Source organism: Brassica rapa, chromosome A05 (genome assembly GCF_000309985.2).
Source record: "Brassica rapa cultivar Chiifu-401-42 chromosome A05, CAAS_Brap_v3.01, whole genome shotgun sequence".
NCBI lineage: Eukaryota > Viridiplantae > Streptophyta > Magnoliopsida > Brassicales > Brassicaceae > Brassica > Brassica rapa.
The window spans coordinates 24,883,153-24,907,549 of NC_024799.2; the positions used below are offsets into that span (position 1 = coordinate 24,883,153).

Genomic DNA, 24,397 nt, shown 5'->3' on the forward strand with positions numbered 1-24,397 from the left:
TATTGCATAGTTGCATCTTTCACTAAGAAATGATGAAGGTCAAAGAGGTTTAAAACTTTTGTTGTCTCCGTTTCTCTAGAGAACAGCGATTTTATAGTGGTTAATCCACTAATTTAGGGACTATTGTGAAGTTTTACTTAATTAATTGACAAAAAATTAAAATGATGCCCATGTACCATGAAAGAGAGTTTAATATACATCAATACAAATGTAGAATGTGTTTAGAAATTTTAAAACAACACTTAAGATCATAGACTTTAGTATATATAGCATTTACCGAAAAATTCAATATTTTCGTAGGGATTAACATATAGATTATGAGAAAAATTTAAAATTATGAAAATACTATTTTAATGCATAGTTGCATCCTTCACTAATATATGATGAAGGTCAAAGAGGTTTGGAACTTTTGTTGACTCCGTTTCTCTAGAAAATAACGATTTTATAGTGGTTAGTCCACCAATTTAGGGAGTATTATAAAGTTATACTAAATTAATTGACAAAAAAAATTAAAACATTGTGTATATACCATGAAAGATAGTTTAATACATTAGTACAAATGTAGAATGCGTTTAGAAATTTTAAAACAACACTAAAGATCATAAGTTTCAGTATATAGAGCATTTACCGAAAAAATCAATATTTTCGTGGAGGTTAACACATAGATTTTGAAAAAAAAATCAAAAATATGAAAATACTGTTTTATTGCATAGTTGCATCATTCACTAACAAATGATGAAAGTCAAAGAGGTTTGGAACATTTGTTGTCTCTGTTTTTCTAGAGAATAGCAATTTTATAGTAGTCAGTCCACCAATTTAAGGAGTATTATGAAGTTTTACTAAATTAATTGACAAAAAATTAAAACGATGTTCATATACCGTGAAATAGAGTTTAATATACATCAATACAAATGTAGAATGTGTTTAGAAATTTTAAAACAACACTTAAGATCATAGACTTTAGTATATAGAGCATTTACCGAAAAATTCAATATTTTCGTAGGGGTTAACATATAGATTATGAGAAAAATTTAAAATTATGAAAATACTATTTTAATGCATAGTTGCATCCTTCACTAACATATGATGAATGTCAAAGAGGTTTGGAACTTTTGTTGACTCCGTTTCTCTAGAAAATAACGATTTTATAGTGGTTAGTCCCCCAATTTAGGGAGTATTATAAAGTTTTACTAAATTTAATAAATACTTATTTATATAGAATTTGATATTTAAGGTACTTATTTAAAATTTAAATACTTATTTTAGATATCATTTCAAAATAAATATAGAATTGAATATCTTAAGTACATATTTATGTTTCAAATATTTGTATTTGTGATTAATTTGGACATTTAAAATGGTTTCCAAATAGTTTTTGGGTCTTTCAGTTTTTTGGTTACCTTTTCGGATTCAGATAATAACACTTCGTGTTCGGATATGTTTTATAACACTCTACAAGATTCATTTTGATATTTATCACATTTGGGACTCGGCACAGATCGGGTTTTTTGGTTTGACTTTGATTCGATATTTCGATTACAGATTTTATGTCCAAGACTACTTTAAATAAAGAGAAAATTCGATTATATAAAGTTTTCGCCAGAAAATTATCACGCGCTTTAAAATCTAGTTAGGAATTAAAAAAATAGCTTTTAACTAAGAAACACTAAAAAAACTTATTCTAAATAAAAGATATAAAATACGTCTCTTAGCAGAAAAGTGTCGAATCATGCCTAAAACCCCATTAGAGCTTGTTAATCATGCTCTTAAGGGCTTGGATTTTATTACAGTCTGCAAACTTCTAATGATATAATATAAAGCACTGGCTAAATGGAAGGATAAAAATCAGAATCTAAGTTGCAACAATACGTATCCTTAGTTTGTCACTAAAGCTACTGTCACTTGCCGGAGAAGAAAGAGCCACAAAAGAATAAAAACCTGAATATTATTTTCCTAACTATGTTAAATTGAGTTTCTGACAACTCAATGATAGAGACAAACAGATCAAAGTTAACAATAACTTGAAAATCTCAAAACATAACGAAATTATGCTTATAAGAGTTTTCAGCTATCTAGGAACACCGACTGGAGAATATACCACAAAGACAGGGTATAAAGTGGCAATTAAAATCAAAGAAGAGGAGAACATCATAGGGGGAGACCACCCAGAGCTAGACTGGTTCAAGAGTGTTTGGAAGATCCTTACGTCACCAAAAGTCAAGCTTTTCTTATGGAAAGTTTTCCAAAATGCCATTCCGGTTGGAGAATTGCTTGCAATCAGAAACATCAATGTTGATACCTGTTGCAAGAGATGCGGTACATTAGAATCTATAAATCATCTCTTTTTTCACTGCCCTTATGCTAGGAATGTCTGGAGAGCAGTCCCAGTGTCTCCGGGGGTGGAACTGAGTGGATCAATAGATTTACGTGATGTTTGGACGAACTTAGTTGAAAGAACTTGCCTACCGCCTACAGGGCTAGCAGCTGGTCATCTGGCGCCATGGATTTTATGGCAACTCTGGATATCCAGGAACAGCCTATGTTTTAAGGATAAGGAAATCTCAGTGGAGGAAACGGTTACAAAAGCCCTGAAGATGGCAAAGGAATGGAATGATGCTCAAGAAAAGCAAATAAAACCTAAACAACGTGTAATAGCTCGACAGCCTCCTCCACCAGACTGTGATCTTGTGAGATCAGATGCTGCATGGCGTGCTACAACCCAGATGGCGGGGCTAGGATGGACTATTTCAAAGCAAACGGCAGTTACGTCGAGGTATCGGGCAGCGTTCACGGTGAATTCAGCCCTTGTAGCAGAAGGATTGGCGATGAGACAGGCGATGAAGGAGTGCAAAGAACAGGGGAGCAAGAGATTGATCTGTGAATCAGATTCCGCTCAGCTTATCAAAGCCCTCAATGGAGGAGAAGTGCCTTTGGAGCTTTACGGCATTGTGGCCGACATTCACAACTACTCTGTTCATTTTGATGTTATCTTTTTCCAATGGATTTCTAGAGATAAGAACACTGTTGCTGACTTGTTGGCAAAACAGGGACTTGTAGAGGGTGAAGTCTTAATGGCTAGCACCTAACTCTTTCTGTGGCATTAATATAAGTTGTGTTTCAAAAAAAAAAGAGTTTTCAGCTATCTATAAACTTAGAGAACCCCCAAAAGATTTAATCGCATATATTTATTACACAGCTTTGGTCCGTACTAACATGATGGCCTTCACTCTAAATATTGTTTCTAGATCGAGAAATCACAAAAGGGCATACTTCACAAAATTGAAGCTGTCAAAACAAAGCGAGAGGAGCTCAAAACACTACGTTTTTGTCTTCTCGGAATAGTTTTTCTTGTCATTCATCTTTACCCTTGATACATGGAAGCTGCTTTTTTTTACAAACAAGACAGTGAACACGAGATTTGGCAAACTGAAAATAGATAAATTGAAACAAAAACAGAGAGAGGATGAATGGATAATATACACTACTTCCATCAACAACAACTAATCTACCTAGCGTCTCTTCATTATTGTAATGAAGTAATAACCAAAGAGGTTGTTATACAATAAAACAATTTCAGCGTTTACATTTTACACTCTAGGCAATGTAGGGTTTCTATTGAACTGGTCCACGCTCTAGACCGGTCGGGTTGATTTTGGCGTTTAAGTTTTTGGTTTTTATTAGTATAATTTTGAGAAAGTTGGTAGGAAAACAAGAACTTCGATTATAATTTATGTTACTTATTATATAGTAAAACTGATGATGGGGAATCGGCATGGCCAGGCATCCCAAAGTGAATTTTTGGATGCAAAAAGTGCTTCCATAATTGTTTGGAATGTTATAGTTAAAAGATAATCTGACAATTTTGTGCACCGGTTTGTTTGTATGGTCGTATGTTCTTTTTTCGTTCAGAATCTCCCTTATCTAGGTGTAATGGGCTTTCCTTCTTTTCTTTTCTTTTTCCTTCCTTTAATTTGTCTCTGTTTAATTGGAATATCAACTAAACCATGGAATGATGTTTGCTATTCAATTTCTTTTCATTTCTTCATTGTGTGAGTTCAGTTGGAACATATATGAAGATCCGATATGATACAATTTGTTATGCGCACAACAACTAAATATGTAACACTGTAATATTAAAATTTCATTCAACTATGTAGACCGGTACCGATATCAATTAGAAATACGATAATTAGTTGAAAAATTATTTCCAATCTAATTACAACACAATGTTTAGATCAGTTGTTGTAATTTTAATCAACGTAACAAGACACGTAGAGATGACGGACAAGTTGATCAAAAAAAAAAGAGATGACAGACAAGTGGTGGTTTCTATTTTGGCAATTAGTGTTTGGTTACGTCCTCTTTTCCAATATGGGGGACTTACGTGGATAGATGAAATTATCTTTCAGTCTCTATCTCTTTATTGATCCATATATGTATACAAAGTATTTGATCATTTAATACTTAAACGTCATTAGGTATTGAATATTCATCTACCCATGTGATAGCTCCGATGATACTTTTTGTATGTCTGAGATTTTTTTTGTTGAAAACTTTATACCTAGACCTAGTAGCCAAACTAAATCTAAACTAAACCGAAATGTCCACCTTTAGTAGGGAAGGGAGAAACTAATTGTTTTACAAAATCAATGCTAACAAAATGTTAAAACATGGCTCAATGGATAATGATTTTGCGATTGCTCATCATCGATCAACCACATAATTTGGTTGAATTACGATTTACATTCAACCATTTTACGATTTTACAAATATAATATTAATATCATCTGCTTTTATTTATGTGATATATTACCTTTTCAATCAAACATTGGTTATTTTCTTGTATATATTTATCTTTGATTTCACATTTTATAAATACTATGGAAAATGAGAAACATTAAGAACTGGTTTAGAACTTTTAATTAAGTTTCATTTTCAAATGAGGAAGCTGGAAGTAATATTTATCTGATGAATTAGTAATAATGGGTTTATTGTTGGAGCCACAGAAAAAAAAATCGACCACAAATAAAGTCACCTTTCTACAGAAGACATGGACCGACCATATCTATCATTTTCTATTTCACAATTTTCTTCATTCCTAGAAATAAATACATATATACTCATTGATGTACAGAAACTACAATGAAAGTAGTATTCATTATTCAACAACCAATACAGTGCCATACAAACCATGTAGTATACTAAAATACTTGGCTGCACATGTACAGTTAGTGAGTTACACTATAAAAAAAATATTATGTACCAAAATCCAAATACATAAACTTACATTAATTAACCAAAAAAACTTTTGATGATTAAAATGTCATGTATGATTTGTATAAATATTCTTGCTTCAGTTTTTTTTTATCGACTATTGTTGCTTTAGTAAAATACATGTACAACTACTATTATCGTTTTGATTTTAATATAAAAGAAAGAATTCCTTTATTTGCGTATCATTCTTCTATAAAAGTATAAAGTATACAACACATCAACCAAAAAATAACAAAAGCCTCTCTTAACAACTTCTCCACCACCGCCGGAGAAAAAAAACCCACCACCATACCATGACCTCCAAAGACTGTGGCTCCCATAGTCACTCTCGCCGGAAACTAATCCGTCGCATAATATGGTCAATAATCATCATCCTCTTCATAATCTTCCTCACAATCCTCCTCATTTGGGCAATTCTCCAGCCTACAAAGCCACGTTTCATCCTCCAAGACGCCACCGTCTACGCCTTCAACGTCTCCGGTAATCCACCGAACCTCCTCACCTCCAACTTCCAAGTCACTCTCTCTTCCCGGAACCCTAACGACAAGATCGGCGTTTACTACGACCGTCTCGAGGTATACGCTGCTTACCAGAACCAGCAGATCACTTACCGAACATCGATCCCTCCTACGTACCAAGGACACAAAGAAGTCAACATCTGGTCGCCGTTTGTCTACGGAACCTCCGTCCCCATCGCTCCTTTTAACGGCGTCAGTCTTGACGGCGATCAAGAAAACGGCGTCATTAGGTTGGATATTCGTGCTGACGGCAGAGTGAGGTGGAAGGTTGGGGCGTTTATCACAGGGAAGTATCATCTTTATGTGAGGTGTCAGGCGTTTATTAACTTCGGTAATAAAGCTGCTGCCGGAGTTATTGTCGGAGATAACGCCGTTAAGTATACGTATGCTCAGGGTTGTAGTGTTAGTGTCTAAAACTGCAACGGAGCGAAAGCAGGTAAGCAGAGGTATCCGTTAGATATTATATATGATGTGAATTGTACATTTTGCTTATACGATGGCAAGTTATTACAGATCCGTGATGTTGTTGTAACGAGTTATGAGAATTTAAATATGAATACTTTTTACAATTAAATTCTAAATTCTCTTTTAAGTTGTAATTTTCTTGAAAAATAGTTTTTTATATAATTTTTTCTTGAAATATAGTTCCGGTGACTAAGATGCATCTTGTGATCCTATCAAATCAACTTTAGCTTCAAAATTTTTGATGAATTTTCTTAGCAGCCGATAAAGTTGGACGGTGATAGACTTCACATTTTATCGAATAGACTATGACTTGTTAATGTTTTGTGGACATTGTGTTACGGTGTCATCATCGATATATATGTCTCCATCTTTTTCTTAAATTAAATTGAGATCCATAAATATATATCTCTACAATATTCCACAACAAATTAAGAACGTTCAAAAATAAAAATGATGTGGGTTAGATTTATTTTAGCCATCTTATGGATTTGTAGACTTTTCTTGTCTAAAATGATGTATTGCTTAAGATAAGGTTTTCTTGCACTATAAAGCACATCCTTATAAAATCTTACGTAACATTAAAGTTAGTAAGGGTGACGTGACTTAGGGATTATCGAGAATACTAGTATTGATCCCGTGCGTACGCACGGTAAAAAAAAAAGTTAAATAAAACCAAATTTCAGTTATATATACACTGAAAATTACATGTTTAGTCAAAAATGTTAACACACTTATCATTGACTAAACATATGAAAAACAGTTTAATTTGTTTATAAAAATTCACATCGATTAAAATTAGCTCTTGGAGCACAAATATTAGTTTGAAGTTCTTGAACAAAACTGTTTTATGATTAGTCGCTACAGTAGATCCTAATCCGGTTGATGCGCTTACATTGTTATCAACCAAAGAGGCTCTCATTCTTGCTGACTTATTTTATGCCATTGAAGGCCTTGAAACCTGCAGGTGGAAGTCCATTTTCAGCAAAACTGATATCTTCTATATAATTCTCAATCAAGATATATGAAATCCGATTGCAGTCTTATCACGTTTTAGTTGCAAACTATGAGCAGTAAGGAACATTAAATAAAACCATACCTCTGTTATGATAGTTTAATGTCTAGAATCTGCAATGAGCTTTTAGCTATTGAACTTAACTCCTTTTTTTGAGCAACTGAACTTAACTCCTTTTAGAGCCAAATCACACTATAGTCTATCATTCTTCCCAATATCACACTTTGAAAAATCATACTATTCGGCAATATATGAATAAGGAAAGCCTAAATAGATTACAATTTAATTTAAAAATCAACGAAATCGAAAGTTCAAAAGAACCTCATTCCCAAGAGTATTAGAAAAGTACAAATTATAGATTGGTCATTTTCTAGCTTACCAATACCTTATTTACTCATTACAAAAAACACTTTATTTAGTATCTCCATCTGCATATAAAAAAACCAGTAAACAATTGAAAAAATAATTAGTAAATTCTAAAATTAATTTACTCATTAGCTTGAGAATATATGATCTTTAGTACTTAAAGTATGATGCTATACCTTTTAAACTAAATAACATAACTGATAAGCAATACATCAGACATGACTAAACCATGCAAACTCGATTAAATACTCTAATCTAAATGATATGTGGATGTGAAAGCATAATTAAGAAATTATATGTACATGCGAGAAAGAGAACGTAACAAATACCTTTGAGATTAATAATAAGTTGAAGAATAATTTGAGATATCAAACACCTGAAACCAAAAAAAATATTGATACCAGCGACTATGGAGCATTTTACCAAGAAACTGAAACAATTAACAAATACATGCAGTTAATATACCTCTGTTAATTTGTTTGAGAATTTAATCGTTGTTCCCCATGATGGGCAGCAACAATTTTGTCATCTTCAACACTTCATGTTTCTCTAGTCCCTATAATAACTGTACATAAACCAAACTTTTAACAGCAATCTGAAACATTACATTTATAGGGGGGAAAAAGTGTAGTACTCTTTATCATATTTTCAAAGGTGTTTTCAATCTATACCCTGCTATATTTTACGGTGCGCTTTAACGATATGATAGTGATACCTTTGATCAAAAGGCAGTCTTGTGATTTTACCTCATCTGCCTCTGCTTTTTATTTTCCTCTTCCTCTCTTTCTTGTGGGTCTCTAGCAATTCATATCATTCTGATCAAACATATCCACCCTTTCTAGAACTTTCTTGACTCTAGAATGGATCAGATGAGCCAATATGTTTCTCCGCTGAAGCCTGCGAAACTGCACACAGAGTAAGATAGCCTCGCCGGGATCTATGGGTTACTGAGATCGTTTACTCAGAGATGTACCTCTGCACTGGCCCAGGGCATTCAATATGGAAATTAAAAAAAAAGAGCATATTTCTGTTATTGAATTAAGGTTTTGAAATCAAAGACGGAGCATATTTCTGTTATTGATTGATTTTGAGTTTTCTATATCGAATCGAAGAGATAGGAATGCGAAAAGAGAAAAATTGTGGACAAAGAAAATAGGTCGTGGATTAGATCATGGGTTGTTTAGTATTTTTTCCATAGGCTTTTTCTAGGTTTATTTGATTTTATTTAAAAACAATTGTAAACAAATATTACATGGCAAAATAAGATTGGTTGAGTGACTTGTGCTTTAGTATATAGAGGATTCTTGGATCTTGTATCGGGATCTGGTGTACTCACTGTTACAAGTACAACTTAGAAGAATTCAGCTTGTTTCTTACTACTATTCTTTTTTTTCAGATTTGGGATTTAATAGTTTCTGTGATCTAAATATTTAGTATTTACTTGATGTTCAAACAAAACATTTAGTATTTACGTACCTCTAAATCTCTAATTAAGATCCAAGAGGGACTACGTGACGTCCGATCATCGCACACCTCTCGACAGCTCGGGACGTGTCCAAGAAGTTTTTTTTTTTTTGCTATGACTATTTTCATTCATTTAATTTAAAACATGGTCCACTCAGTATTGACAAAGAAATGGGAATAAAACATGGTCCCTTAAAACTCATTATTAAACCATTGAATAAAAATAATATACGAAACGTTGTAATCAGTAGGCAAATCTTGATGAAGAAAGTCAGTTTACTAATACTAACTCGGGACGGGCTATGTAATATAATCTAAGTTTAACCAACGTTAAGAACTTTTAACCAGACAACACTTTTACAAATTCACTAGGTTAAGATCGCGCCTTGCGCGGAATGAACATTATAATATTATATATATAAATTATTTTATATATTATATGTTTATAACATATTATGAAATAATAAATATATATTGAATAATTAAAAAGTAATTATCTACTATTTATATAATTAAATTGGTGCGAACATATAAATAAATTTAATAAATCAAAAAATATTTTTTCTATTTGATATGATATATAGTTAAATTTAAATGATAGTAATATATATATGATATATGTTAATATTAATATTTATTAGATGATGCTTTTTGCTCATATTTTTTTATCATTTGTATCCGTTATTGCAAAAAGTTTAAATTAGTGATAACAAAATTTTCACTCTGAGAATAATGGTTTAAGTAATTTATAATATTTTAAAAATTAAGTTGTCAATATTTTTTTAAATTTTTTATCAAAAAAGTGTTCAAAGTAAATTTCAAAATTACGATATTTATGTATTTTTATATAACATATAGTTTAATTTAAAATGATACATATATTTATATATTTTTTTATTTTTGACTTTCAACTTATATTATTTTTCAATTATTTGTATCATGTCATAACAAAAGTTTTAAATCATAGATCACAAACTTTGAATGTGAAACTTTTAACAGTTTTAGTAATTTATACTCGTTTTTAAAAATTCAAAATATAATATATAAATAATTTTTTTAATTTTTATTATCTGATTACTATGATTGTTTAATTTATTTTAATAGCTTAAAATTAAACAAATATAATTATAATACACACATATTTTTATCAAATCTTTATTATTCAAAATCATTAATTATCATATATACTTTAGCCACATTAGGCAATTCCGTAATCTTATTTAAGGAAATAATGAATCATATTAATAATGTATTTATTGTGGTTTAATAAAAAACTTATTATATATTTAAATGGACCAACCTATTTCTCTAAGGATTCTAAAAATCATTCTAGTGATGACATGTGGCTACAAAAAAAAATGTTGCAATGCTTCTCAAATAATATATAGAGGATTTTTTTTTCTTGATAGAAATTAGTCCAAATACTAATCTTCTCGACCTTTTCTGTTTGACATAATAAACTCATAAAAAATAAATTAAGTGGGTCTTTGTATATCGGTAGTTAGACAATCAACATCTAGTTTTTGTTAATGCATCTTTTAATCAAGAGAATGTCTAATTTAATATAAATATGAGAGAATTATGCAATCTAGTTTTCTTGAATCTATAATTTGGATTTCAAAGCGCATGATATATACACATGCTTTTTTTGAATAAAGTTGACTGATAAACCTAAACTTGAATTTTATTTTATAAAAATGGTGGTAATGAACGTGGTATGTGGGCTGTTCACACACACACAGACAAGAGCTACAAAGCCTACGATATATATGAATAAGACACTGCCAAACTCGCAAAATTTTATAAAAATGGTCTTTTTCACCTAACGTCTAAAATAATGTACAACATCGGAAAGTCGAGGTAATTGATCAATGATTCAATAGTACATAGGAAAATTTGGAACTGATCAATATCGATTACATATGCAGTTATCTATCTCTACAATTAATCTTATCCAAAGCAAACAGAGTATAACTAAATAATTTTAAACTGTGTTAACACATTTTCAGTTGAGGTATTATTTATTGGGCAAAGAGCTTAGGTATTCTTGAATTATTACTATATGCCAAGTGATGTACAACAACTACGGAGAGAGATTTAACAATCAGTTCTTGTCTCTGTACCAAAGAGATTATGAATTTTGGTTCAAAATTCCTTGGATTCAAAAATAAAATAAAATAAAATAAGTGATGTAAAATCTTTTCACAATCATTGTTTCTTTTACAGCAGTACATCTATTTCCATCATACTTTATGCAAATTTCTTCGAAGTATATGTTTGGTTGTAAATAGCAAATTACCAAGAACACTAATAAAGTATAATCTAAAACACCAACGTTGAGTTGGTATATTGGTAAAGGGGTTGCGGCTGTAACTACCGTCACTTGAGTTTGATTTACCTTGAGAGAAACTATATACAATGTTTAAGTTTTTGATAAAGATGCGAAATCACCTTTTTTTTGTTACAAAAAAAAGTATAATCTAAAACATATAGCCAGAGTTAACCAATCAGGTGTATATATGTCAACGTTTTTACGTTCGTAGAATTGGGCCTAATTGCTATTCGTTAGGGTTTGTTAAGGCCTAGTGTCGTTAGCCGTCTAACGAAGAAAGGCAAGTTCTAGTGTCACACCATACCACACTGTTTTTTTTTCTTTTGTATTTTTTTTTCCAACTTTTTTGTTTTGTTTAATGGAAGCAAAACAACTGTGAGAGATGGACAAAACCAAATAAAATTTTGGTTTCACCGATTAGACAATAATAAAGCAAAAAAGGGATATTTAATCATTAAAACTATGTGTTTATTGGTTTCTTTGCTTGTAAGTTGTAACATTCAGCATTATTTAAATTTACATCATAAGCATATTCACTATACCCCCAGTGTTATCCTAGAGGCCATAGCTTTAATCTCACATCTCCCTGTTTCGGCTTTGTTATAGTGGCAACAGTTGAATCAAAACTATGAACCTCTATATATTGGATCGAGTCAGAGATCGATAAGCTAGAGTATCTTCAATCCAACTGCATAATTTACTATAAAATAGAATAAAAAATGATATTATGAACAAACAAAAATTTATTACTCTATAAATGAAATAATGTTTTTTGTTTATTCATTACTGTGTTTTTTCTTCAATTTTACAGTAAGTTATGCAGTTAGGTTGGAGATACTGGTAAAGAGTGAGGTTGCCACCGCTTGCAGGCGAGAGACAATGTGGACTTATTATTATTTTGGTCGCTTGAACTAAACTGATGCTGGACTATTTTGATGAATGATATAAATTTTATAAAAATCACCGATCGACATCCAAACTTACCAGTTACCACACAATCACATCGCACGTTTTACTCTTTCACACATATGTAAATTTACCACACATCACACGATTAACTCTTTCTCTTTTATAACAACAACCTCTACTTAAAACCAGGGGCGGATGTAGGATGCTAATTAGTAGGGGGCACAATGATTTTTTTCATTATGATTTAGTTTTAGGGTGGAAGCATTCAATAAACCTTATAGTATTTAGCAAAGAGAATTTCAAAACAGTTGGGGGCACGTGCCCCCGTACCCGTTGTCTTGCGTCCGCCCCTGCTTAAAACCTTGTTTCAATGGAACTATAGACAAACCTCATAAATAAAAAAAATATTATACTCCATCCGTTTCTAAAAGAAAGACTTTTTAGTATTTTCACACATATTAAGAAAATACATTAAACTATTATAATAAATGTATTCGTTTTCTGTAATTTTCAATTTTCAAAAACTTTTAACTAATAGTAATTCAATAAAATCAATTAATTTTCTTAAAAATTACAATTTTGTCATAAAAAACATAAAAAATACATCTTTCTGAAACAAACGTTTTTTCTATATCACTAAGGAATGGAGGGAGTAATAAACATTTAAATTTGAAATGCTTATCGACTGTTGAAAAAGCACTGACCACACCACATTCAAAGGCCACCTTTTCTGCACCAAAACGTAACGGCACTTTCTTTTTGAAAACTAAACCGGTGGTTAAGCTTTAACCGGTTTTTATTTCATTAATATCTTTGCTTACTGTAACACCAAAACTTAGTCGTGACCATAACCAAAACAAGAAAGCATTTATTAACCAGATCAGACAGAGTTTAATGGCAACAAATATACTACTTCTTCTTTTCTTTGTCACGGAATGGCAACAAATATACATATTAGAGTAAGCACGACTTTTTGAATTCGTTTCCTAATTTAAAAAACGCGTTACATTAATCACATTCTCTTGAATAAAAACACAACACCTCTCTCCTCTTCTTCTTCACAAACAAAAACAAATTCGATTCAAATTCTTAAAAAACCATCTGATTGTTTCTCTCTGAGGCATTTCGTCGAACACATGGGAGACATGAAACAACCACGCCTCAACGACGGATACGACGAGCCACAACCACCACACCTCAACGGCGGTTACGACGGGCCACCACAACCACACCTCAACCGCGGATTCGACGGGCCACCACAACCACACCTCAACCGGGGATACGACGGGCCACCACCACCACACCTCAACGGCGGATACTACGGTCCACAACAACCACACCTCAACGGCGGATACTACGGGCCACCGATTCCTCCGCCGCCGCCTAAACCCAAGCGCCGATACAAAGCCCCCGGATGCTGCTGCTTGAGCTGCATGTGCAGCTGCTTCGGAAGCTGCCTACGCTGCTGCGGCTGCTGCATCCTCAGCCTGGTCTGGAACATCCTCATCGCCGTCGCCGTGATCCTCGGCGTAACCGCCTTGATCCTCTGGCTGATCTTCCGCCCCAACGCCGTCAAATTCTACGTCGCCGACGCCAATCTGAACCGGTTCAGCCTCGATTCGAGCGACAACAGCAACCTCCTCTACGACCTCGACCTCAATTTCACGATCCGGAACCCTAACCAGCGTCTCGGAATCTACTACGACGTGGTCCAGGTCAGCGGATACTACGGGGATCAGCGGTTCGGCTCCGTCGAGATCGCGCCGTTCTATCAGGGGCACAAGAACACGACGGTGGTGGTGACGAAGATGGAGGGGCAGAACTTGGTGGTGCTCGGGGAGGGAGCGAGGGCGGATCTGAAGGAGGATGACTTAACCGGAGTGTACCGGATCGATTTGAGGCTGGTGATGAGTGTTCGGTTTGAGTTTTGGATTATTAAGTCGTGGAAAGTTAAACCGAAGATTAGGTGTGATGATCTGAAGATCCCTCTCGGTTCCTCTAGTTTGACCAGCGGGTTTAAGTTTCAGACTATGCAGTGTAACTTTGACTTTCGTTAGTCAAAACTTATTATTTTCATGTTTTTTTTAATAATACATTCTAGTTCTAATATTCACTTCTGAAATTTGAATTATGTTGGAAATGAATATGTGGTGTTGTTGGGTTTGAAGATACATTCTTGTTTGATTTGTTTTTAAAAGTGACAGTCTTCATCACAAAGTCTCAGCATTGATATATAATAATAATATTCATACAAAAGGGACTGTAAAGAAAGTGATTTGATACATTTTGCAGATTTATAACAAAGGTTTTGAACTTATTATAGCTATTCTAAATAGCAGAGAAGTACTCTTTGCTGAGCTTGGGGTCAGGTTTCATTGACTTCTCACCCGGTTGCCATCCTGCAGGGCAGACTTCATCAGGGTTCTCCTGAATGTACTGTAAGGCCTGGAGGGTTCTCATAGTCTCATCGACGCTTCGGCCAATACCAAGATTGTTGATGGTTGAATGTTGGATCACTCCTTCCTTGTCGATTATGAAAAGCCCTCTCAGTGCTATTCCCTGAAGTTCTCTTCTTTATCAACAACACAAAACACTTTGAAATTTTTTAAAAGAAGCAAAAGATTTGAGTAGCTAACCTGATCATGGATGAGCACTCCGAAAGACTTTGAGATAGATTTAGTTACATCTGAAACAAGGGGATAGTTCAGATCACCTAGCCCTCCGGATTGTCTGTCTGTCTGGACCCACGCAAGGTGGGAGAACTAAGTGGGACACCCAGCAAAAAGAAACAGAGACGAGTCAAGTAATTTGCAAACAAAGAAAGATGAGAAAATGGAGTAAAATATATGAATAGTGTTATTAGACTTACCACACTATCAACAGAGACACCTAACACTTCTGTGTTTAACTTCTCAAACTCTGCGTACCGGTCACTAAAGGCAGTAATCTCTACAAGAAAAAAATGAAAAAAAGAGATTAGGAGGTAATGAGTGAACCTCAGATACTAAATTTAAGGCAATGGGGGTAACCTGTTGGGCAGACAAAAGTGAAGTCCAAAGGGTAGAAAAAGAGAATCACATACTTCTTCCCAATGTATTCAGAGAGCTTAACCTGCAAACCATCAACCACAAATTAGTTTTCTATAAACAATAAGACACATACTCACCAATACTACTCATTTAAACTTATGTCTGAGATTAAATAGCAGAAGCCAGCAGGTATGTACTGATCACACATTTGGTTAAGAAAGTGTTCAAGATTAAAAAAAAAATAGAAAAAGGAAGATACCTTGATAAACTCCTGATCAAAGACAGCCTCAGCCTCAAAATCAGGCGCCTTGTTTCCAACCAATGGAAGATCATCCTATTAACTCATCGAGCATAATAAGCTTAAACGTCACTCAGTTTCACTAAAGCAAAGAAGAAGTGTCGGCATTGAGATAACTTACGGCCTGGGCCTTGACAGCGAAGCTCCGGCGAGAGCATGAGCTGAGGGAAGAGCGGAGAGCAGAACCAGAGCGGAGAGGAGAGGATACGGTACGAAGGAAAGAGAGGGAGGAGGGAGATGGAAGCGAAGACTTAGCTGAAGAAACTCGAGTGGAGGAGATGAGAGCGGTTGAAGAAGCTACAGAGGACGCCATTGATGATAACACTTCTTCTCTGTGTTACTCAGAGGCTACAAAATACTTATCTCTGTGACTGTGAGTGTGTGTCTCAAGTCTCAACGACCTCTCTTTGAAGATAAACCAAAAAGACCTCAAAACTCGAAACGACGTCGCGTAAACGTTGTTGTTAAAAATAACGAGAAAGAAAGAAAAAAAAAAACAAATTTGTATTTTCCAAATTCGGACGTTATATACTAATTGCGGAAAAAAACAATGCGGTTTGGACTTCTTCTTCTTGCTTGTACCTTCGGTAACTCCGTCTCTCCGCTGCTTTCTTCCTCCCGTTCGTCGGTTCGATTCTCCAAACTATTGTTTCAGGTGTTCCTCACTGTAAAATGGTCTGAGTGTTACAACATGCTTTCTCACGTTTCTGTTTACTTGATCTATATCAGTACCGTGGCTCATAGATTCTTGTCTATTCTGCTCTCGTTGAAGAATATATACGTTGAATCGCGTGACAGAAGATATGGAGAGTGAAAAGGGATTGATGAACAATGCTAAAACTCCTGTTACTTCCAGATTGTCCAGAGTTTCTGAGTATTTAACTCTTATCTTTTTCTAATTAGTCAATCTTGTTCGACTCTGATTTGATTAATGGTTACACCTCTTTTTTTTTTTTTAATATTTGTGAACAAGGATGATGACGGAGATAATGGAAATTCAAGCTGAGGATCCCAAGTTCCATGTATTGTTCATCCCGGGGAATCCAGGTTTCTTTTACTATTACTATTATTTATTACTACTATATATGCAAACAAGATATGAATATTATTTTATGTTCATGCATACGTTGCCTTGTTAACCAATCTTCAGGTGTTGTGCCATTTTATAAGGACTTTTTGGAATCTTTATACGAGTTTCTTGATGGAAATGCATCTATCACGGGTTTGTTTTCTTCTATGATTCCATGACTTTGATTTGGTTCCTTTTCCCTTAAATGGTTTAACTGGTTTGTTTTTGTTCTTGCATTAGCTATTGGTCAAATATCTCAGACGAGCAAGGTATATACTATAACTTGCCTTCGTATGCTGTTGGAGTTTGATGACTGCTTCTTAGTTTTTTTTGCTTTCATGATAGCTTGATGATTTACATATTTGTTTTTGGTTTGTCCCATAGGACTGGGAGTCTGGGAGGCTATTTTCGTTACAAGAACAAATCGATCATAAGGTAAATACAGATCTAACTATCTTCCTTCTCAAGTTGAAAATAAAATCATCTCAAGTTCTTGTATTGTTCATCCCATAGTCTAATTCTGTTAATTATTGTACAGGTTAATTTTATCAGACAGGACATTGAGGGAGTGAAAGTTCCAATAATACTGGTAAGAACTAGTTGTGTCTCATCTATACTAAACTTTATATGTTTCCATTGACATATTATAGCTTCTACATATATCCATTTATGTAGATAATAATACTGGTAAGAACTAGTTGTGTCCCATCTATACTAAACATTACATGTTCTTACTAATACTTGTAAGAACTAGTTCTGTCTCATTACATGTTTCCATTGACATAGTTTCTACATACAACATCTATTAATCTTAACTGCTTTTGGTTAGGTTGCACACTCTATTGGGTCTTATATATCCCTTGACATTTTAAGGAAGTTCTCTGAAAAGGTATGCACTCAGTCTTATGATACTTTCCTCTATCTTAATTTCTCTCTGTGCAATGTGATCATATCATCTTATATTCTCTGGATTGCTTAGCAGGTGGTATACTGTATTGGCTTATATCCATTTCTGACTCTCAACAAACAGTCAACAAAGCAATCGTTAATTGGAAAACTTGCAGCGTGAGATTTTTATTCTCAATCTCTTATCAAAAAAAGAACCAATCAAATCATCTTTTATTTAGAATGTCACCAAATTATCTTTTTATTCAGGTCTTCTGTTCTATCGGCTACAGCGAGTTTTCTCATTGCATCACTGAGACTGTTACCTATGTGGGCTGCACGGAGGCTTGTATCTAACTCCCTTGGAGCTTCATGGTCTGATACTGCAGTTCAAGCTACTTGCACTCACTTGAGGCAGGTACTGTCTTGTTTTAGTCCTTACTTGCATAGTTGTATTTTTTTTTTTTTTTGAAACACACTTGCATAGTTGTATAAATTCGGAAATAAAAATCGTTATGACAAGTTCTTGCACTCTTGTTTTTTCCTTCCCTTGCAGTATCACACCATGCGCAATGTTCTCTATATGGCAATGACAGAGTTTAGAGAGGTACCCTTCTTCTTTGACAATGTGTCCTTATGGAGTTTAGAGGGTCTAGATATGAGTTCAAAGTGTATAATAAAATAAAACATGATTAAGCATTTGCACTATAACTAATATTTTTTGAACCTGGATAATTATGATATTACAAACTATAATTAATATCTAACAAAGCATTTAACATGACAACACTACTTCACCGTTTTTTGTTTGCGTATAAGCTCGCAGCAGAGCCAGATTGGGAGTTCATGAGAGAAAACCAGACCAGGCTTGCATTTTTATTTGGCATTGATGATCATTGGGGTCCACTGCAACTCTTTGAAGAGGTTAAACTAGTTTCACTTTCTCAGCTAGTCTTAAATTCATTTTCTGACACATGAAGCAGAGTCTCTCATAGACAATCTTCATTGTTCAGATTTCAAAGCTGGCTCCTGGTACTTCCTTGTCTATTGAGAGGGAAGGTCACACGCACGCGTTCTGCTGCACGGTGGCTGGCTCCGTGTGGGTTGCGCAGCATGTAGCCACTCTGATCAAGAACCGGTTTACGCACCTCCAGTAAATGTAAATTGTCCTGACTTTTAAACCAAATAAACCGGTCTGTGAATTTTCATTTTGAACCATCAATAGCGTTAAATCAATGAGCCGAGTTGTTCTGGCCCAAACATATCTACTTCGTTCAATTACACCGGGAAAACATCTTCATAGAGTTGCATTAATGTAACAAATCGCGATCAGTGAGAATTTAAGACCAGAAAATTAGGGTACTGGAGTTGAATGCAGCGAATAAAATTAGCTTAGCCGGTTTATAAGAAATTGTTTAGTTATTGAAGGTGGAATTAAATACATATTTAATTATTTATCATTCTTACGTAACGCTCATTATTTTCAACTGCCTCAATTTGCATTTATATTTGATTTAAATGATTTCATCACTTTAAAATCTGTTGAAGCTGTAACTACCCCTCTTCAACTCTAACTAACTTTTCACCCTCTTAGCTATAAAAACAAGTTGCCAGAATTTCTGAACATGCACATTTAAAGTTTCATTATTTTATTTTTCCCAATTGTAGGTCTGACGAAACCCTCAGTTTTTTCTCTCTCTGACTGATAAATTCATATTTCAGGCAAAATCTTGTTCTAATCTCTTTATATTTTATTATTTTTTTGTAGGAAAAAAAATCAGTTTTTGGACATATCATCTTATTATATAAAGTTTGGTTCTTCAAAGTTGCTAATTAACACGATCTTGACACATGGCAATTACATATTTAAGATTGTGACATGTGTTAATATTATTTTTTTCCTAAAATCATAAAAAAAAAGATAACTGTAAAAAAAAATGATAGTAATTATCCTTTTTTAAAATCTTAAACCAAAAAATTGTAGAAGAGTGTTTAATGTTAATTTTCTTTTATTGGTTCTTAAAGTTTTTAATTAATATGATCGCGACACATGCCAATTATATAATTAAGATTGTGACATGTGTTAATACTAATTTTCTTTTTCTATCATTAAAAAAACTATAATTACTCACATATTAACACGATTTTTTGAAAAAAATAATAGTAATTTTCGTTTTTACAAATCCTATACCAAAAACGATTTGTACAAATAATTTATTTAATACTAATTTTCCTTTACTAAAATCATAAACCAAAAACAATTTGTACAAATAATTTTCCTTTTCTAAAATAATAAAGAAAAGATAACTGTAAAAAAATGATAGTAATTATCCTTTTTAAAATTCTAAAGCCAAAAAATTGTAAAAGAGTGTTTAATGTTAATTTTCTTTTATTAAAATCTGATTTTTTGAAAAAATTAATAAAAATTTTCGATTTTACAAATCCTATACCAAAAACGATTTGTACAAATAATTTATTTAATACTAATTTTCCTTTTCTAAAATCATAAAGAAAAGATAACTGAAAAAATATTAATAGTAATTATCCTTTTAAAACTTTTAAACCAAAAAATTGTAAAAGAGTGTTTAATGTTAATTTTCCTTTATTCAAATCCTAATTAAAAAGATCATAAACCAAAAGGAACTACAATTATTCACATCTATATATAGGACTAAGCTCTCTCATATTTTGACACTTCTCATATTTGATCAGCAAGCATAAAGAAAAATATTAGGTGGGTTTTTTGGTCATCGCATGTTCTTTTCTTCTTATAAACTGATGTTAATTTTTTTTCTTCATTATTGTCATGCTGGGCACGTAAGTTATTGCCACAATAATGCTTAGGAGTTTGTACATACAATATATAATTAGTTATGATGTTGTACATAAGTTAATGTCAACGCCAATTTACTACTTTAATACGTTTAATTATGCTTATGTGTGTTCGTTCTATTTATTATTTTCTAACTGAAATTGTAATTCAATTTGCTACCAGGAATTATCAAGACAATGGCTTCAGAAAGTTATCTAACACTAGATCAGTTAAATAAGAAATGTTCTTACCGTCGTACTGAGTACGTCTTACTAGAAAGTGGGAAGCAAGAAATTTAAATAAGAATAACGAGCTTATAGGAATAAATTTTCTCCTACTTGATAAGATGGTAAATATTTTATTTTTAAAAAATCTTATATAGTTTTATTGTAAAAATAATTTGTTTATTATATAGGAAAATACAATTCAAGGTTGTGTGCATCCTTCTCTTATTGAAAAGTTCGGGGATGGATTACATGAAGGGGCCATTATTGAAATCTGCAAATTTAATTTGCAAGATTACAATAAAAACTATAAAATCTCATATCATAAATTTCAGATAAGATTGACCGAGAGAACAACAATTGCATGTGTGGAGCAACAATTACCTCAAACACCGCCTGAAAAATTTCGATTTCGAAACTATGAAGAGTTTTTTCAACTGAAAGATTCAACATACGATTTATATGGTAATATTTAGTATTTTCTTTGGTGAGTTATTTTTTTATCTTTCCTCTTTTGACTTCGCTTTATATATTCAGGACAGTTAAATCTCTTGCAGTATTGAATGCAAAGATTGATAGGTTTAAATAATTATTACATTGACTGAAGTTGGATCCTTTCGTATAGAGTCTGCTTGACATTGGTTGATGCATTTGTATGTTTAGTAGGTCATTGATTGATTGATTACTAGGAACACGTAATCTGTTTTTTTTTTGTAGCAATTTGGTTGTCAAACATCATATGTTTCAGTCAAATTATTCGGTATTTGTAATGAATTTTTCTTGAAATAACATTATTACATAACACGATTTTTGTTACAGATGTAATTGGATGTATAAAGAATATTGAGAAAACGGATGTTCGTAGCAAGACCACACCTGTCCTCCGAAGAGTTATTCAACTTTATTGTTAGAAAGGTATATTTTTCAATTCCAATTCTATTAATCAATTTCGATTTTTATTTTTTATTTCTCTTTTACAAAAATTCTATCTAATACAGTAGAATTGAAATACAAGCAACACTATGGGCTGAACAAGCAGAACTATTTGAAGATAAATATCGCGCTTTGAAAAGTAATAATATTGTTCTTATCATGACAAGTGTTTTGATCAAGACATATCAAGGTGTAATTTGTCTCTCAGCATCTTCTGGGACTAAATTCTATTTGAATTATGATTTTGATTCTGTTACCGACTTTCAAAAAAGGTATTATTTAAAAGGTTCAGTTCAGGTTCGGATAACCCATTTAAATAATTTTTGAAATTTTAAAATTCATTATATACTTTAAATCCTCAAAATCTATAAATACAATAATATATTACATATAAATTTGAATAACATATGTCAAAACACCTAAAATTAACATATAAATTGGTTTGGTTTGAATATTTTGATAGAGAATCATAAGAAATTTCAAATATATTTTGGTGTTTTCAGTATATTTTAGCTATCTTAGACATTTAGTTTTAACTATTTGTTTATATTTTCAAGTATTTTACACACGTTAAAAGTATCTTATATATTTTGGATGTTATTAATATACATTAAATCTAAAAATAATTAATATATTTAGGTATATAAATCTATATAATATATATTTGGATATCCGAAATACTTCGTTTCATTTCTCTAGATACCAAAATTTTGAACCCGTTCGAATATTTAATCAATTTTGATTCAGATTCGGTATTATTTTTTGGATCGGGTATGGTTCAGTTTTTCAGATTTTGTTTTTTTTTGCCCAGCCCTATTTTAATCTCTGTTTCATAGTAACATACAAAGACGTTTTCATTCAATTAATATAATAAAAACATGTTATAATAAACTTTTAAAATCATTCCAAATTACTATTAATATAGCCTTGCATCATTCCAAAATACGATTTGAGTTGAACTTGAACATGATTATTCCAAAACAGACGATATAGTCTGATCATTAAAAGGTGAACTATTTATAAAAAAAACAAAAACAAATTATTAACTATTGTCAAACACGAAAGACAAACATCATAAATTATGTAGAAAACAGATTTAAATTCAAAAATGTGTCCATAACATATACATATATTCTAAAATTGATGTAAAAAAAAATTGTCATTCTTTATATGTTTTCATAAAATTAAAAATCAAACAAAACCTGTGCAACGCACGGGTCCATACCTAGTTAGTTATAAACTAAAGTCTGAGAGATTGTTAGTTTATTTAATTGCATATTAAGCTTGCCTCTGAACAAAAGGAAATTGCATATTCGATGGTTATGTTTTTTTTTTCAAAATGCATATTAAGTATAGTTTTATATGAGTTTACGGGAGTAAAATATTCGTACGCAAACCCAAAGAATCATGTATGTTTTTTTCTTTAGTAGTACGTAGTACCATAGTCCATAAAAACTAATTTATATCATACGGTTCCAATACATTTTAACTATGTTTTCTGGACAAGCAAAACAATAGACAACATTTCAAAGTGGAGCAGTGATTAGCACTACTCAATGACAAACGACTACTAGAAGATGCAAGAGAAAATACAGAAACAAGAACGGTTGGATCAGCCTATAGGTTTAAGTTTTAAATATTGGTTATTAAGCTCTTGTTGCGTTTAGTGGTGACGGCGGGAGCGGTTGTATCGACAGAGGCGTTTTCATGGAAGAAATCGAGTAGGACGGTGCTTTTGCATTTGGGACACTTGGGCTCATCCTGAGAGAGCATAACGTACATAAGGCAACGAGGGCAACCGACGAGGACCATTGAGATTGGTGTCTCCATCTCCTCCTGGCTCGGTTCAGAGGAAACGCATGAGTTTGGTGAAGCTGTGTTTGATCTGCTTGGAGACCGAACCATACTCATCTGCTCGCCTTGAGAAGGAGATGGCGAAAGGTTCAGCTTCAACTCGAGCTTAGGACCGCTCCTGTTCCTCCGGCTCATTGATCCTCTGCTCTCTCTCTCTCTTTGGGGGTTGAGAAAGAGGTGTTGGTTTTATTGAGAAAACTTCTTGTTGTTCTGGTTAGGCCATTTTATAAAACAAACATCCACATAAAACTGTTGAGAGAGAGATTTTCATTACAGCTTGATTTAATGGGAATTTAATTACGGCTGGTGAAAATATAATAAATCATATACTAAAATAGCTAGAGAGATTAGTCTTTAACTGTTAGAAATTAATTATCACCTTTTTAAATTGCAATGTTGACACGTCGTCTAAAATAAAAATTAAATTTTTTATCGTTTTTGATTACTAGATTTTATTATATCTGGTAGTATCTATAACTCACCCAGACATGACGATAAACTGTACTATACAAACCAACATACTACAAACTTTAGTTGGTGGTTTTGATTTTCAAACTATTTTTTTTTAAAATGGCTCTCAACTATATTTTCCAAAATTTAAAGTATGTTTATGGGTTATTGTATACGTATTAGATTTAATCAAGTAAATTCTGTATTCTACAATATAATATTGTGATAAAGAAGTTCACGGACAGACTAACTAATTTCAGTTTAGTTCACAGTTGGGTATATTTGTAAGTGCTTTAACTGTTATCAAATTCTGTTAATTGTTCAAAATATTGTAGGTTATTTATATATATATATATATATAGATCTATTGTTTACAATAGTTAAAAATACAATAATATTATATGTATATTATGTATTTCTAGTTTGCATGATAAATTTATTTTCCAAAACATATTAACACTATACATACATACAATATTTGAAGTCGTAAATCAAGTAACTAG

At 32.6% G+C, this 24,397-nt stretch overlaps 5 protein-coding genes across 9 annotated transcripts; 4 read left to right on the forward strand and 1 right to left on the reverse strand.

Annotated features, from left to right (window-relative positions):
• Window positions 1–2,048: 2,048 nt before the first annotated feature.
• On the forward strand, window positions 2,049–3,086 carry LOC103870402. The gene has a single exon (XM_009148526.1). The coding sequence runs from the start codon at window positions 2,049–2,051 to the stop codon at window positions 3,084–3,086; it is 1,038 nt and encodes a 345-aa protein (XP_009146774.1).
• A 2,349-nt stretch (window positions 3,087–5,435) lies between these two features.
• Window positions 5,436–6,434, forward strand: LOC103870322 (NDR1/HIN1-like protein 1). The gene has a single exon (XM_009148446.2). It carries the CDS (start codon window positions 5,568–5,570, stop codon window positions 6,204–6,206), a length of 639 nt encoding a protein of 212 aa, XP_009146694.1. The 5' UTR covers window positions 5,436–5,567; the 3' UTR covers window positions 6,207–6,434.
• Window positions 6,435–13,195: 6,761 nt separating this feature from the next.
• Window positions 13,196–14,462, forward strand: LOC103870325 (NDR1/HIN1-like protein 2). The gene has a single exon (XM_033292499.1). The coding sequence runs from the start codon at window positions 13,477–13,479 to the stop codon at window positions 14,395–14,397; it is 921 nt and encodes a 306-aa protein (XP_033148390.1). The 5' UTR covers window positions 13,196–13,476; the 3' UTR covers window positions 14,398–14,462.
• Window positions 14,463–14,546: 84 nt separating this feature from the next.
• LOC103870326 (2-Cys peroxiredoxin BAS1, chloroplastic) lies at window positions 14,547–16,071 on the reverse strand. The gene is made up of 6 exons (XM_009148448.3): window positions 15,789–16,071; window positions 15,629–15,703; window positions 15,370–15,451; window positions 15,210–15,289; window positions 14,977–15,102; window positions 14,547–14,899 (listed from the first exon to the last, which is right to left on the reverse strand). The coding sequence occupies exons 1-6, from the start codon at window positions 15,978–15,980 to the stop codon at window positions 14,669–14,671; spliced, it is 786 nt and encodes a 261-aa protein (XP_009146696.1). The 5' UTR covers window positions 15,981–16,071; the 3' UTR covers window positions 14,547–14,668.
• A 142-nt stretch (window positions 16,072–16,213) lies between these two features.
• Window positions 16,214–22,625, forward strand: LOC103870327 (lipid droplet-associated hydrolase). 5 transcript variants are annotated; one of them, XM_009148451.3, is made up of 13 exons: window positions 16,214–16,295; window positions 16,397–16,541; window positions 16,641–16,714; window positions 16,818–16,889; window positions 16,977–17,005; window positions 17,121–17,171; window positions 17,275–17,325; window positions 17,566–17,625; window positions 17,716–17,801; window positions 17,892–18,039; window positions 18,178–18,228; window positions 18,441–18,545; window positions 18,635–22,625. In XM_009148451.3, exons 2-13 carry the CDS (start codon window positions 16,471–16,473, stop codon window positions 18,776–18,778), a joined length of 942 nt encoding a protein of 313 aa, XP_009146699.1. In that variant the 5' UTR covers window positions 16,214–16,295; window positions 16,397–16,470; the 3' UTR covers window positions 18,779–22,625. The 5 variants fall into 5 exon arrangements, with proteins under 5 accessions (XP_009146699.1, XP_009146698.1, XP_009146700.1 ...); XM_009148450.3 differs by having other exon boundaries at window positions 16,232–16,342; window positions 16,440–16,541; XM_009148452.3 differs by having other exon boundaries at window positions 16,235–16,322; window positions 16,440–16,541.
• Window positions 22,626–24,397: the final 1,772 nt, after the last annotated feature.